This window comes from Larimichthys crocea, chromosome XIX (genome assembly GCF_000972845.2).
Source record: "Larimichthys crocea isolate SSNF chromosome XIX, L_crocea_2.0, whole genome shotgun sequence".
NCBI classification, from domain to species: domain Eukaryota; kingdom Metazoa; phylum Chordata; class Actinopteri; family Sciaenidae; genus Larimichthys; species Larimichthys crocea.
The window spans coordinates 9,847,617-9,862,794 of record NC_040029.1 but is presented as its reverse complement, the minus strand read 5'-3'; the positions used below and the strand labels follow the sequence as shown (position 1 = coordinate 9,862,794).

Genomic DNA, 15,178 nt, shown 5'->3' with positions numbered 1-15,178 from the left:
TTACAAGTTTGTGTGACAACCTCCCAAAAACACAAATGAAGAGACTTTTGCCTTTCGAGTCATGGAAAACTGTTTGTTTTTATGGTTTAGCACCGTCACACCGGTGGAGACACAGTATGCTGACAAAGAGTCGGAATCATTGGACATTGGTTCTAGGTCACACGTCAAAAAACAGATTAGGAACCACCGGAGTCAGTCAGAATCGTCAAGGTTTGCACGCCAGCCAATAGAAATACTTGACAACCACTGTGACCTCGGCGTCCGGAGAAGACACCTTCATGGCAGACATCAACCTGAGACGGAAGACAAGAAGAGACAGTTTAAAATGAATGAATGGATGGATGTGTCTTGTTTAGTGAATGAATGATACAGACCACACAAGACAAAACGCAGAGACATGCAGCAGAAGTGTGTGTAAATCTCCCCAAACTGTGATAGTAATTAAATACAATGTCATACTTTTTTTTTTCATCCATGTAAAAGTTATGGCTCAGCACTTCCCCTCCATATATTTTGCTTGCTGGGCTATTCTGTCCTGTCGGTGGCAGGAGGGAATTAATGGTGGCTATATTATCAAAGCAGTAAAAGCCTTCAACAGTTAAGCTTAGTCAAGCAATGTTTGGCTTTTCTGATTAATGTTTAAAGACTGTGGCAGCTTTCAAAGACGAATTTCAGCAGTTTTTGATAATGATAAATGAATTTGGGTGGAGATTAGGAGATCAACGTTCAGCGGCAGGCGAGTGGAGGTGAGAGCTCAGGTCCAGAAAGTTAATGATTAGATTGTGAATGATTTGGAGGTTAGTATCTCACTTGTTCCTGGCTTCATTAGAAAGACGTTCAGCCTCAACGGGGTCCTTTTGTTGCAGTATCTGGAAGCTGGAGAAAGTCTCCACCATGCCGATGTACCCGTTGAGTGGCGTGATCCTTTTTACACGGAGACACTCATTCCTGGACACAAACAATGGTCACATATCATCTACACTGGATGTAATCTTCTGAATGATTGATGTTATTGTACGATAAATCAGAAACACAACATGCAACATGCTCGTGTAAGTATGAAACAATCACCACTCTTTGTCCGGGTATGGACAGGAGTCAAACATGTCCAAGTAGATCTTCACAGAGCTCGATCCTAGGTAGGGATTTCGGTAAGGAAGCAGGGCAGCGTAAAACTAATTTGAAAAAAAAAAGAAAAAATATATCAAGTTTTCATTCCCAACTAAATTCACGACGTACGTTTCCGTGTTTTAATTTGGAATGAACAATTGAAAGGATGTGAAATGATTCACAGCTTAACAAAATCTGTATTTATCTCATACTGGCTCTTTAGCAGACCCTCAGTTTATCCTCAGTCTGAAACAAGATGTTCTATCTCCTGTCTCCCACTTTCTTCTGACTCTCACCCAGTTCTTTTGAGGACCACAACTCAGGAACCCAGAAAAACTGTAAAGGCTGCACAGCGATATATTGGTTCCCTGACGAGGGCGGTGACCTGCAAAACTTTCTATTTTGGTTGTACCTCTTTACAGATGTCGTTGAGCGCGTTGGAGACGTCCCCATACTCCAGCTCCATGTCCATGGAGTAGCTCAGGAGAGCCAGGCAGCCTCCAGGCCTCAGCACCCTGTCGGCTTCAAGGAGGAACTTCTGGCGGTCGAACCAGTGAGCCGCCGTCATAGCTGTCACAAGGTCGACTCCACCAGAGGCAAACGGTAGCTCTTCTGCTGAACACTGTCTGGGGACGGAGCGGTCGGAAAAATGTAGCATTTACAGTCTCTGTGTTAGACATAGGAGTAAATGTGAATTTATAAATATCAAACCATAATGCTATAACACACAGAACATCACCGTGCACCTTGCATTTTTGCAACCTTGGTCATATCGAACTCTTCTCGCACACCTCACCTCCACCTCACCTGTACGATACATTTGGAGGGATGCTATTGGCCACCGCCATCTTCAGCTGGGCGGGGCTGACGTCTGTTCCGACAACCTTGGTGAAGTACGGAGCCAACAGGATCGTTCCTTGCCCTGAACCGCAGCCAACATCCACTGCAAGGTCGAACTGTTTTGGCATCTGAAAGCAACGACAGAAACCTTCAGCATGCTGACAGGTTTGATGAGAAATAGTGGTTCTGGAGCTCAGCTGACGCATGCACGTGGCACAATCAGTAAATTAGAGTTGTATTCATGTTTTAGAAAGCCGTTCTGAATGACTGGTATAAGTTGCAGGTACAAAGGTCAGACTTTGGCAGCAATCGTTAGGCTATAAACATGTTGCAGCCTGTTGAAATGATAAAAACTTAAACATACACACTTACCTTTGTCTCCATGTAGTCCATGATCCTGCAGATTAGCTCATGGGGTGAAACTCTGTACTGCAGGTAAGCAGCTGCATGATCTTTCCCCTCGAACAGACGCAGAGCCATGTTTCTGTGGCGAAGTGCTTGTCTTTATTTAACCACCAAGTTACACATTAACTCCCAGAACTAAAATCGCCCTGCCCTCCTGTGCTGCTGCCAATTAAAGATCATATTTTACTGCTTTAAATGAGAGTTTCTATCTTCAGTGTCTGATACATAAAATGTTTTAATTTATTTCTGTGGTTTACTTTGAGTTTTTGCTGAAGTTACATGAACAAAGCGGGAGCAAGTCTTTGATTTGATCGACTTTATGTAACTTTTCTGACTGTGCTGTGAGCAGGAAACTGCTTTAACGTCTAAAAGGATCTAAAAGGTAGACAATGAAACCAGTTGTGACTTCAGAAGAAGTTAGATAGATAGATAGATAGATAGATAGATAGATAGATAGATAGATAGATAGATAGATAGATAGATAGATAGATACGTTGTAGCCACTGAAAATGATGTTTCTTCCAAATATATAAAAGAAAAAAGATCATGTTGAGATTTTTCTACATGCATTTGCTTCCAAATAGCAGCAGATGGCAGTAAATGCACATATGTGTTCTTTACTTTACAAGAAAAGTGTTAAAAAGCAAAAGTCTTTTAGATTAAAGGCATTAAGAGGGCATGCAAGTTAATAATCATCATCACAATCATCTAAAGACTCTGTGAACACATAAATAACAGTGTTTATCACATAAAACAGTCAAATCACTTACTGAAACTTTGAACAGCTGCGTCTGTGCTCTCTACACCTGAGAGCTCATCTCACGTCACTTAGCTCATCGGGAAGGCTGGCTCAGTTCTGGGGGGTGGAGCTCGGTTCTTTTGGAGGTGGTGTAAAACAGGAGGACGCTGCACAAACTGCAGAGCATCATGGAAAATGACCGTCACCCTCTCCACGGTGTGCTGGCCACACACAGCAGCACCGACGTGAGCAGACCGTCATCACCACGGTGCAGCACAGAATCAAACTTGACAAGTCATGAACCTGTGCCAAGAGACGGACAGCAGGGACGGGGTGGTGATGATGTGGCTGCACCTTCATTCAGATCCATTTCTTTCTGGATTACAGAGTCTCTGTGGATTACACTAAAACTCTCGGATTTATGGGACATCACATGCGATATCATGGACACACATAATCATGAATATTAACCATATACACTTACCTGTACACATGCCACATTTCACGGTTATGGTCATTAGGTGAATTCTGAATTTCCCTCGGGATAAATAAAATCTAGTGTTATGTCATGCATTTCCCATCACATGCTGCCGTGGAGCTGAAGATGTTCAGTGGTGTCAGTTTTCACTGCAGTTTACTTCAAGATGTGGACGTCCTGGAAGCGGATTTCTCTCACCCTGGTTGAAAAGTAAGTTCATTTCATGAAGGTTCAGCACAAAGTGGACAATCCAACACTCAGCCGTCACATTATGTCAGGCCTCCATCTAACGGTAAGGCTTCGTATTCACCAATCTCTGATGGCGCCATCTGGTGTCGTCGGCAGATATCAGATATTCAGGCCTCTGCATAACTCAAAAGTTTGGTTGCAACCACTGCATGGTTTCCTGTTGAGTCCATTTAGCTTTTGGAGTCAATCTAGGTAAGGTAGGGAGATGAGACTTCTGGAGGAAACTTGTACAGCCACTGCTCCTTTGAGTCAAGAACATCTGGACTACCCTGTCTTGCCTCCTGCCACTGCAACCTGGTCTAAGTGGTAGAAAATGAATGCACGGAAGTAGTTGATGAATTATAATCAAACTTCAAACGACTCTCTGTCCTTCATTCAGACCACACACAGGTCAACTCTTTCCAGAGACATGCAGCAGAAGTGTGTGTAAATCTCCCCAAACTGTGATAGTAATTAAATACAATGTCATACTTTTTTTTTTCATCCATGTAAAAGTTATGGCTCAGCACTTCCCCTCCATATATTTTGCTTGCTGGGCTATTCTGTCCTGTCGGTGGCAGGAGGGAATTAATGGTGGCTATATTACGAAGGCAGGAAAAGCCTTCAACGCTTCAGCTTAGTCACGCAATGTTTGGCCTTTCTGATTAATGTTTAAAGACTGTGGCAGCTTTCAAAGACGAATTTCAGCAGTTACAGATTGGATGATCAACGTTCAGCGTTCAGGTGAGTAGAGGTGAGAGCTCAGGTCCAAGTCCTCAAGTTAAAGAGGACGTTTAGTGGACGTCCAATAAGGGTTGATGGTAAATATATTCAACTGAAGCAATAAAAAACTCGGTGTGTGTTATGTTGATCAAGAAATATCTGCAAAATCTGTTCTTCCAGCACCAGCACTGTCATCTGGACGTCAACTGCACACTATTTCAGCCTGAAGGTAACGATAGCTCTGTGTTGTGCTACAACATAGAACATTGTCAGCAGGTAAACTCTGTAAATCACAGAGAGTTGAGGCGGAGCAGCCGGAGGACATCAGAGGGAAAACCAGAAAACATTTCCTCCATAAAATATGATCCAGTTTCACCAGAATCAGTGAAATAGTCGGTGCTGTGTGACGTAGTGCCGTAAAGCAGTGTCCACCAGCTCCTCTTCTAAACCTCGAGTACATGCACTTGCTTGCAAAAAGCAGCAGATGGCAGTAAATGCACAGATTTGGTGTTTCCTGCTCAAAAGAGAAGAGATGCATGAGTGTGGGAATACTTTGGGAGTCGCACATTAGTAATTCCTCATCAGTAGATATTTGCACTGAGGTCATCGGTTCATTCTCTTATTTAATCTCCAACAGCACGGCGAAATTCAGCTGAGGGCTAAATCTCTGTGTGGATATCTCAAGAAAAGATGGTGCCAGTTCTTATAAACCCAAAGCGTTCAGCATCTTCTGCGTCGATCATGTAATAAAATCTGTTTTTAGCCAGTCACACAAATGATTTAAGGTGGAATCCCCTGAACAGTCCTGAATCTAGGCGGCCTTGTATTTTCTGCCCAATCAACAAACATTGATCCTTCCCGTTCACCTGATCAATATCCACTGTCAGATATGGTTTGCAATGGGGCCTGTGTTAACAAACAGGGGGCGGGTGGAGGGGGTGTAGCGTCCTCAGACGCCACAGAAGCCCCAACCCTTAACCCCGGCGTGTTGCTATGTGCAGCCCTGCCTTGTGTCGTCCAATCAATCAGCTTTGATCAAAACTGTCAGCTGCACTCAAGTCACACTGCTGTGTGTGTGTGTGTGTGTGTAGCTGAGGAATGATGAACACACTTTGGAGGACAATGTTGTCATCAACGTACATGACATAACCGTTTTATCACCACCAAAGTCCTATTACACATTTCCGCGCACACACACTGGGAAGCCATTAAAAACACAAAGTCAATGGACTCAGACAAGCGGCCTCATGTATCGCTTTAATATCTGCAGGCGTTCCCGACACAGGGAGAGCTTCCATGGACTGTGACGAGCAGCGTTGCTAATGCTGCGTGGGGAATTCTCCTGAAAGGCAATCGCACAGGTAATCCACACTCAGGGTGGAAAATATCAGAGATGCTGTATTTAAAGTGTTTTTATGAGGGAAGCTGCTGAGACTTTGATTATTTCTGGATTTCCAAAGAAGAATCTGGATGCAACTGAGAAAAAAGTAATAAAACCTACAGATTTGTGACATGATGCAGCGAGTGTGTACAGTATGCACGTTTACATTTCAGCCTGAAATAGACTTGCAGTCGTAAAAACCTGTGCATCAATTCCGTCTTTCTTCTGACAGTGAGTACGCAGACATGAGACAGGTGGGGGAGGGATGGATAGATGGGTACTGAGAATAAAATCCTACTTCCCTGCGGAAACCTCAGCAGGTAAAAGCAGATTGCAGCTGTTGGATTAAGAATTCAGAAAACTCTTGTTGCCACATTGACAGCCGTGCTTTTTTTTTTTTTTAAGCAGGAGGAGAGGGAGGGGTTGTCATGGGTTTTGAAAAGGTTTCCAGGCCCTTGGGTCCTTAAACACACATTTTATTTTTGAATGAGGTAGCAAGAAATCCTTCAAACATAAAAAACAAAAGGAAACTTCTACAGAAATCTGAGTTCTGAAGCTGCTTTCACAACTTCGTCTGAAAGCTGCTATGATCAATATTTTTATATTAATAATGCATCAAACTTCAAATGTGAGAACAATGTGTGAGAAGTGTCGCTCAGGCTAACGAAGCTGCAGAGATTCATCACCTGAACTTTCGCTTTACTCTGTCCGGCTCGCGGCTTTTGGTTAAAAAAACAACAACATGTTAGACATAGTGCAGCAATTTCAAGCCACATATTTCCCTCAGGAGTTGGTAGAGACCAAAAATGGAGATAAAAGAGACTGAATATTGAATAAGAAGAAGAATTAGAATTACTTCTTTAATCCCCGTGTGGGAAATTCAGCTTATCACTCTGGTCATAATCTTTTTTGCACAAACTGGGCACATACCATACATGAGGAGTTTGTCGTAAAAGCAGATAAACACCAAATTTGAGTGCATAGCACATAAATAATGCATAGACCCTTCATGTGTTGCAGGTTAAAGGTCAAACAAATCTAATTAAAATAAATTTACATCACTAATTCAAAATAGGATGCAACACATAAACTAGTTTTTACATAAAGAGTCACTGCTGACACATTTTATAGGATTTTTTTAATCAGATTGTTTTTGTTGCACACTGTTTTATCAGGTCTTTGGTTTTGTATTGTTACTTTTTGTTCAGTTTTTTATCTCTGTGCTACTTTGTTCTATAAATCAAACTGTTTCAAAAATAAAGTTTATTTGTATTATGATTAATATTATGCAGCAAAGACTCAAATCACCAAATAGCATTGGCTAGCTTGGCTTAATCAGTTATTTCACTCTTAACTACATGAAGTGCTGTTCGATCAGCACATATGTCTCAGAGCCTCAGGAGTTACAATTGTGCAGCCTAATTAAGTAAACACTAGTTGTAGAAAGGAATGAGAATTGCAACCCAGCTCTGAGGTTTTCTCTGCAATCTTTAAAGAGAAGGGAAAAGGGAGACTCCAATCCTCGCCTGTCTTTTTTTATCGTGGCACCGCGCATCGTGCCAAACAGCGTTTGCAATCTCGGGTAGGATATGAAGATCTTAAATCTTTACCCATTAAAACTTCACTTGAGACACTCTGTTTTCTCCACAGCCAGTTGTAAAGAACAAATATCGAGGAGATCTGAGTGACTCTGAGGCGGAGACGCTCGCTCGCTCGCTCGGCGATGCACTTGGACGACTAATCCCACTCTCCAAGGAGAGAGGCAGGTATTGGCTTTGATGATAGAAATGGATTAAACAGATTACATTAAAGGCCAGTCTAATTGAACCAATCTATCCTGATTCTGCCGCTGTAAGATAAATGATGAGAAGGCCAGATAGTATATATAGGTCGTGTGTGTGTGTGTGTGTGTGTGTGTGTGTGTGTGCGGACAGGCTTGCTTGAAAAATACAGCAAAAGCAGCTCGCAGACAAAGGTTCTTCTACATCGCGGAATACAAATTTGTTAATGTCTGTAGTTTTGCTTTTTGTTCTGCCAAGAAGCAAAGAACACTGTATTCAACCGGTATTGTCTCCGTGGTTAAACAGCTGATATCAGACTTTTAGGTGCATTCAGGTGCTCACGATGGAGACGGGCACTACCCAGGACAAGCCAGGACGCCGTGTTCTGGTAGCTTTCTCCATTTCTATCTTGAGATTGAAAGAAAACAGGGCACACTGTATTCAATCATCAAATCTGGTTAATCTATCAGGAGACGGCATGCACTCAACTCAACAGTCAGGATCTGAACACGCCACAGCACCGAGACTCTTCTTAAGGTCCTAAACGACATCCACCTAAACTGGTTTAGAACCTGTTACAAAAAATCTCACCATAACTATGCAGAAGACAGATTTATATAACAGATAAAACTGAAGTAAGATTGATTAAAACCCCACAAACCGAGCTGTGAATCTTGTTCTGTCTTGTCTGGTTTGTCTTTTCTCGTTAAATTCCCACGCTGTTGAAAGGTGCTATGCAAATAAACTTGCCTTACCTTGATGTCCATGTTTTCTTAATGATTTCCAGGTTTAGAAAACAAAACACTCTCAGATCTTCAATTAGAAATAGAGCAAGATGAGGAAGTATGCACGCTGAATCCATTTCCAGTCTCAATTAAAACTTTGCACGTTGGTTTTCACGATTGAAATGGATTTTAAAAAGCTAATTGTATGCTTTGCAAAACGGTTATGGGTAATGTAAATGTTAAGTTAATGGTGTGAAACATGCAAAACCACCCTTGAAGTGCTGCTAATGCACTAAATTAATTTCATTAGTCTGAGTTTCAGCAGAGAATTCAAGTCTGCCACGGTGGTCTAAACGCTGTTTCAAAGGATTAAAATTCAAAGGCATAAAAATTCAAAGGCAACGACAGAAAACGTGTAACATCACGGCAAAAAAAGATGAAACATGCAGCCACTGAACAGTGTGCTGTCGCTCTCGCTCTCTCTCCCGAGAGCGACGCTTCAAACTAATCAAATTCTGAAAGCTTATGTAAGATCGACCAGCACAAAAGAAGTCAATTCTGCACCAACACATCCTGCTTCATCTGTCTTTCTCAATACTGACGCATACGCTGCGAGTCCTTCTTTATTTTTTACATGATTACCGCAGTGTGTGTGTGTGTGTGTGTGTGTGTGTGTGTGTGTACCTGTCCTCCCAGGCAGGGTCATTATTGACGGTGTCCAGTTGAAGTGAGCGTGATAGGTTGACCTTTCTTCCCAGCCTTGTTATCAACGTGAACTCGTTAAGCAGGACTGTTTAATTAGCAGTGGATTGGCAATCAGGGAGGAGTTGGAGACCTCTGTGGTCATAGACACGGATCAATGGTCTTCAGGGAGCTTTTGCAGTCAGCAAAGGACTTTAATACACGAGTGTGCTGCTCTCAACATGTTGGTTTTGGCTTATTTTCTCGTGCATATTCAGGCTGAAGTCTGTTCCAGATAGATTCCTCTGCTACGTCAGATGCAAATGGGACGAAAGTTCAAGAATTACACCCATATCTAATTATTTAAATTCTCATTTCAGAAACTACGGGCGTTAATGTGCTTCAAAAACAAGATTTTGGAACATGGCTGCAGGGATTTCCTTCTATTCAACCATGAGAACATCAACAGGGTTGAGCCGGGATGTTTGGTGGCTCACGTCAGACTTCAAGTTCATCATAACGGTGTAAGATCAGGGGGTCTGTGCAGGCCAGACGGCTTTGTGCATGGGTAGTTTGTCGTGTCAAAACAAGACAGCATCGTCTGCAAACAGTCGGAGCCCCAAACCCAGAAGAACAAAGAAGTATGGTGTGTCTACATACTTTTGGCCTTGTGCTGTTGCAGGTTTTACAAACATGATGCCACCAACGAGCCTCTGCAATAAAAGCACCATAATAAACACAGCTGCAAGACTAATATCCCACTTTTATTAAAATCCGAGTGCGGTGGCAAACCGATAAAACAACCACAAAACGCGGCTGACGTGCACACACACACACGCACACACACACACGCTCTGAAAAGTGTGTGCAAACATGCGTGTGTTTAAACTCGCACAAACATTCAGGCAAAGAAAACGCGAGGTGGGAGCCAACAGCCGCCGCACCTGGTGAGATCCAAGTGAAAGTGAGAAGCATAAAAAAAAGAAAAAGAAAAAGAAAAAGAGCTGAACGCTCAGGTCTGTTGATCTATTTTTACTGCAGAGCAGGGGGCAGAGAGAGAGGGAGGCTTCCTGCATAATGCATGGCCCTGTAGAGCAGCAGTGGCTTTTATACTGCACCCTCTCTCCGGGCTTCCAGGTGTCTGTGCTGTCTGTCAAACAGCAGCGTATAGGAGAGCCAGGTGCTCTCACACGGAGCTCCGGTTGATCTCTCAGGACCACCAGCCCATCCAGCTGCTCCTTCTCTCTCCCCCAAACAGAACAACTCGCCTGTAGTTTCATTCAAATCTATCTGTGAAGTGGAGGAGCGGACACGTGCAGGTACATGCACATTACACATCGCTCCAGTCGGGACTGGAAAGCACTTAAAAAACCAGAGAGCTCCTGTACATCTAGGACAAACGCACACTATTGTTTCAAGAGTCCTGCAGCTCTCTTTTTATTTAGGCTCTGTGGCAACAACTCAATTCATGAGTTGCCACTTCACAGTTGTTTCGGAGACAGGGGAAATTAATTCCCCCTGTCTCTGAAACAATGCGACTACAGTTTGAATCCAAATTTAGCTCTGACAAATGTTTCTTTAGGGAGGTAAGCACAATGTACTGTCCGCAGTGTACTCTTCAGTTCTTCTCTTGTAAAATAGCAGATTTATGTATTGTAAGAGTCAGTTATTGGTTCTTTTTTGAGTCCCAAATGTCTTATTTTATAAAAGCAAGTGAAGCAAATCTCCCAGCTCAATGTTTCCAAGAGGACTGTCTCAAATCAGGTGAATTTTTCTGGATTCTTGTGTCATTTTGTCAAAGAAAGACGCAGACTTGTGATGAATTCACTATGGTAACTCCTGTTTCAGTCTGCCTCTGCAAAGAGTTGTTTGCAAGTGGTCCAAAAAAGCTGCTGCTAACCTTTTGACTGGTTTTCATGTGACACCAAATCCATTTCAAGGTTCCTGTGATCACGTAAGGTCAGATCTGCTGCAGGTCCTCTGATCGGGGTCTCCATACAGAGTCTGTGCTTTATTTTTTAGAGATCATTTCTCTCTGCTTCTTTTGCTGTTTCTTTGAACATACTGCGGAGATGGAATTTGCAAAAATAACTTTTAAAAGTTCTCCCACGCCGCTAAATAACTGGATTTGGTTTGGGAGCTGTCTGAGCATTCCTAAAGGGGGCTGGGTTGCTGCTGGGCATCACAAGGAGGCAGACTAATGAAAGCTTGATGAGGATGCTTCTCTGAATTCACCAGCGTGATTAGACTTTAATTACCGAGCGCTGCCTGGACATATTCCCTATAATTGGAAATACCGAAGCACGTGGCTGCTCACGGCACGAAACCAAAGAATCCGCGGTTCACAACCTTTCGCGGGACGAGCCGCGCGCTCGATACAGGTGCGGTTGTACTCTGTTTTCAGTCTGCGTGGGCACTGCAACAGGAGAGTCAGGCGTTTCAGATTGAAGCTGGTCTTTATGCAGATCAGCTGCTGAGTAGTTGCATGTAAGGAGTTCTTGTTATCACTGGAGCGAGGGAGTGGAGGGATGCAATGAGACGTTGTGAGGCAGGCTTTAAACTTGTAGCTCTGCTCTGGCATCTCCACGTTGCCAGATGTGACAATAACATCCCTATAATGCTGCCAAACGCCTTCGAGACACCCACAGCCGCTGGCAGCTCTCGCTGAAATCGTTTGCTGCCTTATGTTCAGCTGGTTAAGTGAATCACTGCTTTGCTTTCTTTCATTACAGCGGCTTCAATTCAGCACCGTCACACCTTTTATACGCAGTGGCGTAAGCTACGACTGAATCATTGTATGAGACAAAGACCAAATTTCTGAAATGTGCTCAGGTGTTTCGGCGTTGAATAGCCGAGCGGAGACAGCAGACGATTCAAGGGCGGGCTGATAACCCGGCAGGATGTCAGGACAGAAGCATTCAGCTTTTAAACCGAATTCAAGGTTGCAAAATAATCTTGGATTTAGTTTTCTGATATCTCCAGTAAATCAGAGCATATCTGTGCCCATGCATGGAAATAAACAGTGTGCGCACACAACAAGTTCTTTGAATAAAATCATGCTGAACAAGATAATATCAGGGGACGTTTTAATCCTGTTGTCCTACAAGATTTCCATAGATACTATCATCCGACGCAGGCGGCTGGAAACAACAGTGACTGAGGACGTGTAACCAAGCATTCAGCATCCGTGTTTATCAACCCGGCTTTTCTATTATTCAGATTATTCTGCTCGGGATCCCCCGGTGTAATTAGCTGGATAACAAATCAACCTCTTTCCACAGTGTGTCTGTGCATCGATTCACCAGCGCTCCATTAGAAGAGAAGAAAACGCCTGTCTGAATCTTTATTTTTCAATTATGACTGTGTGCAGCGGCTGGTTTCAGGGATGCATTAACTGACATCACTGTTGGTGTCTCGTCAGGTTCAGGTCGCGTGTTAGTGGCATGATCTGAAGCCAGACTAAGACTGGTGGTCTTCCAGGACGTCTGTGCTTTTGAGGGAAATGGCTCAACAACTGTTGGATGGATTGACACAAAATGTGGTGAAGACATTCACGCCCTCTCCAGGATTGATTGCAACAACTCTGTGATCCTTCAGGTTTTCTTCTAGCGCCATCGTCTGGTTAAGCTGGACGCAGAGTCGCCTGCAGATACACTGCACGATGCCGCGTCAGTCAATGTGTCCGTCTTTGACCTTTACGAAGCCGCGTTGACGTCAACGCGCTCCTCTCTCTGCTGAGACACATTAAGACCATTTAGCTTCTGCTGTGAACTCACACACAACCTCATTTCCATCACGCGGAAATGGAAATGACGATCGAAAGGCTCTCGCGGGACGCGCGACCTTTATTGAAAAATGACTCCCATCGTTTCTAATTTCATAACGTGTCTCTGGGATTGACGTAGTAGGTGTAGTTAGGTAGATAATACGGGGCTGTCTGTAATTACAGATAAAAGAACATTAAGTTCGACAGATACATGTAAGCTTCTTGATGAGGGTGCCCATTTCAATTAGGGAGCATTAAATGAAACAAAAAACCTTGTGGGAGTTTCTCACTGCCAGACCCAAAGAGAATTAATACACTGCATAGGGCCATTTACCAGGGAGTAATTACTCCCTAATTAGCCATTAGTTATTCGATTACCCTTTTATCAGCTAGTCATGGTCAAAAGGCAGGAATAGCGGATAAGTCATCACCTTGGTTGGTAACAGATGTAATTAACATGCCGTGGAGACAACGGAGAGAGTGCAGCGAGGCAGAGTGAAGGTATTCTGGCCCATTTCCTGTGTTTGATCAGAAGCAGCGATAAATCAGAGGCTTTTTTTATTCATCCATGGGTGGTTTGCTGCAAATAGCAGAGAGAAAGAAGAAAAAAGGAGGAGGAGGAGGGTGTAAATTCATTTTCCTGCCCACTTTAACCCAGTTTGGTTTGCAGCAAACCTAAAACCAGGCGGTCCGTTCAGAAGTTGTCCGGCCGGCGAGAATAAAGAGGGGTGGCGTGTGAATGTGCGCTGAGGGCTCTTTGTTAGCACGCTGAATGGCTCCGTGATTGAGACGGGATAAGAAATCAGGAAATATTCGACGAGAAGATGGATGATTAGGTGCATATTGTTGCCGGGATGAAACCGGCATTAACAGACCAGCCAAGAACCATGAATACTCCATGCCCAACTGCTTCTACCATTTATTACACATAATTACATTCTTAAATAAAAACGATTCACCGAACAGTTTCCTTGCATAGAGATATTACAATACCAATTTAAAAAAGGAATTATGAAACAAACCGGTAACAAAAATAAATCTTTCTCATTTTTCCATAATAAAGAACATTATCGTACTCATACATCATAATATACAAATGATAAATTTGAAACACTTTGTACAGCGAAAGAAAAGGAGAAAGACAACGGAGGAAAAAGGTGGAGAACGGGGGGAAGGAGTGGGACAGAGGAGAGGAGTTGAAAGGGATCATATCTGAGGAAATGGAGGTGGAAGGGGTGTGTGTGTGTGTGTGTGTGTGTGTGTGGGGTTGGCGGTGAGGGAATGCTGGTAGAAAAAGGGGGTGCGTTTGATTTGAAATTCAGACCTGGTGGAAACAGAGGTGGTGTGACACATAGTAATGCGTGTTTTCCCTCCCCGACCTCTCTCTGCTGAGAGCGAGAGCTGCAGTCTGGATGTCTGACTCTCACAAGGAGGCATGAAAAACAGTGTGTGTGTGTGTGTGTGTGTGTGTTTCCTGTGTGCAACTGTGTGTTCGTGTGGGAAGTGTCTGCATGCATGTCGGTGTGTTTGCATGTGTGTGTACATTTGTGGTTAAAAACAGCTACTATACAGACTTTGTGATCAGTGCTTCGTCACCCAGGAGCGTCATGTTGAAGTGTTAGTATACAAGCGGACAGAAAACATCAGATATGCAAGTGATTTCTCCCAAAAAATTCAGAGTGCAAATACAAACAGACGAAGAAGAACACACAGGCACAGCAGAATTGACAATCATTCATTAAGATGACACAGAACCGAACCGCATCCTCGGAGACACAACATGAAACGACCTTTCCGGGAAAACACATTCACATTTTTCAAATCCTCACTTTTCGACTTTTTCCTTTTTTGTTGAAGTCACGAGAAAGATCGAATTCTTTAAAACACGAAGAAACGACACATTCAGCGTTTGAGTCCAACGTCCTCGCTCGTCTGTGATTGGTACATCGGACAGAAACAAAGAAAAACTTCACATCCTCACACATTCACAACCAGTCAGTTCAAACGGGAGAGCGCCCCCCGCTGAGATACTGAAACACACAAGTAGAGCTGCCATTGATGAAACAATTTGAACCCGCGGGTTAAACTGCTATTCTTCTTTTTTATCTTCCACGTTAAGAGTCGGGGCCGAGCAGGAAAAACCACAAACCTGCTCTGACTGACTGACGTCTTCCTACAAACCAAATCTCAAATGTTTGGACCGGACCGGCAGCGCTGATCGTGTTGCAGCTCGACGGCCTGATAGCAGGTGAAACTTGTGTCAGCTGTGGTCACTCCCTCCCTCGCTCGCTCGCTAAGTGTTCAATATAAAAAGAGGAATC

At 43.5% G+C, this 15,178-nt stretch overlaps 1 protein-coding gene across 1 annotated transcript; it reads right to left on the bottom strand.

Moving 5' to 3' along the window:
• Window positions 1-179: 179 nt before the first annotated feature.
• si:ch211-93g23.2 (putative methyltransferase DDB_G0268948) lies at window positions 180-3,312 on the bottom strand. Its single transcript, XM_027291438.1, has 7 exons — window positions 3,126-3,312; window positions 2,323-2,434; window positions 1,918-2,078; window positions 1,523-1,736; window positions 1,072-1,175; window positions 811-948; window positions 180-293 (listed from the first exon to the last, which is right to left on the bottom strand). Exons 2-7 carry the CDS (start codon window positions 2,428-2,430, stop codon window positions 206-208), a joined length of 813 nt encoding a protein of 270 aa, XP_027147239.1. The 5' UTR covers window positions 2,431-2,434; window positions 3,126-3,312; the 3' UTR covers window positions 180-205.
• Between the last annotated feature and the right edge of the window lie 11,866 nt (window positions 3,313-15,178).

What these genes read in the sequence shown, in the direction of transcription:
- si:ch211-93g23.2 (XM_027291438.1), bottom strand. Translation starts at nt 2,430, where the DNA reads ATGGCTCTGCGTCTGTTCGAGGGGAAAGATCATGCAGCTGCTTACCTG. An exon ending in TGGACTACATGGAGACAAAG is followed by an intron (nt 2,079 to 2,322) that starts GTAAGTGTGTAT and finishes CGTTGCTTTCAG; the next exon opens with ATGCCAAAACAGTTCGACCT. An exon ending in TCTAATGAAGCCAGGAACAA is followed by an intron (nt 294 to 810) that starts GTGAGATACTAA and finishes CTTCCGTCTCAG; the next exon opens with GTTGATGTCTGCCATGAAGG.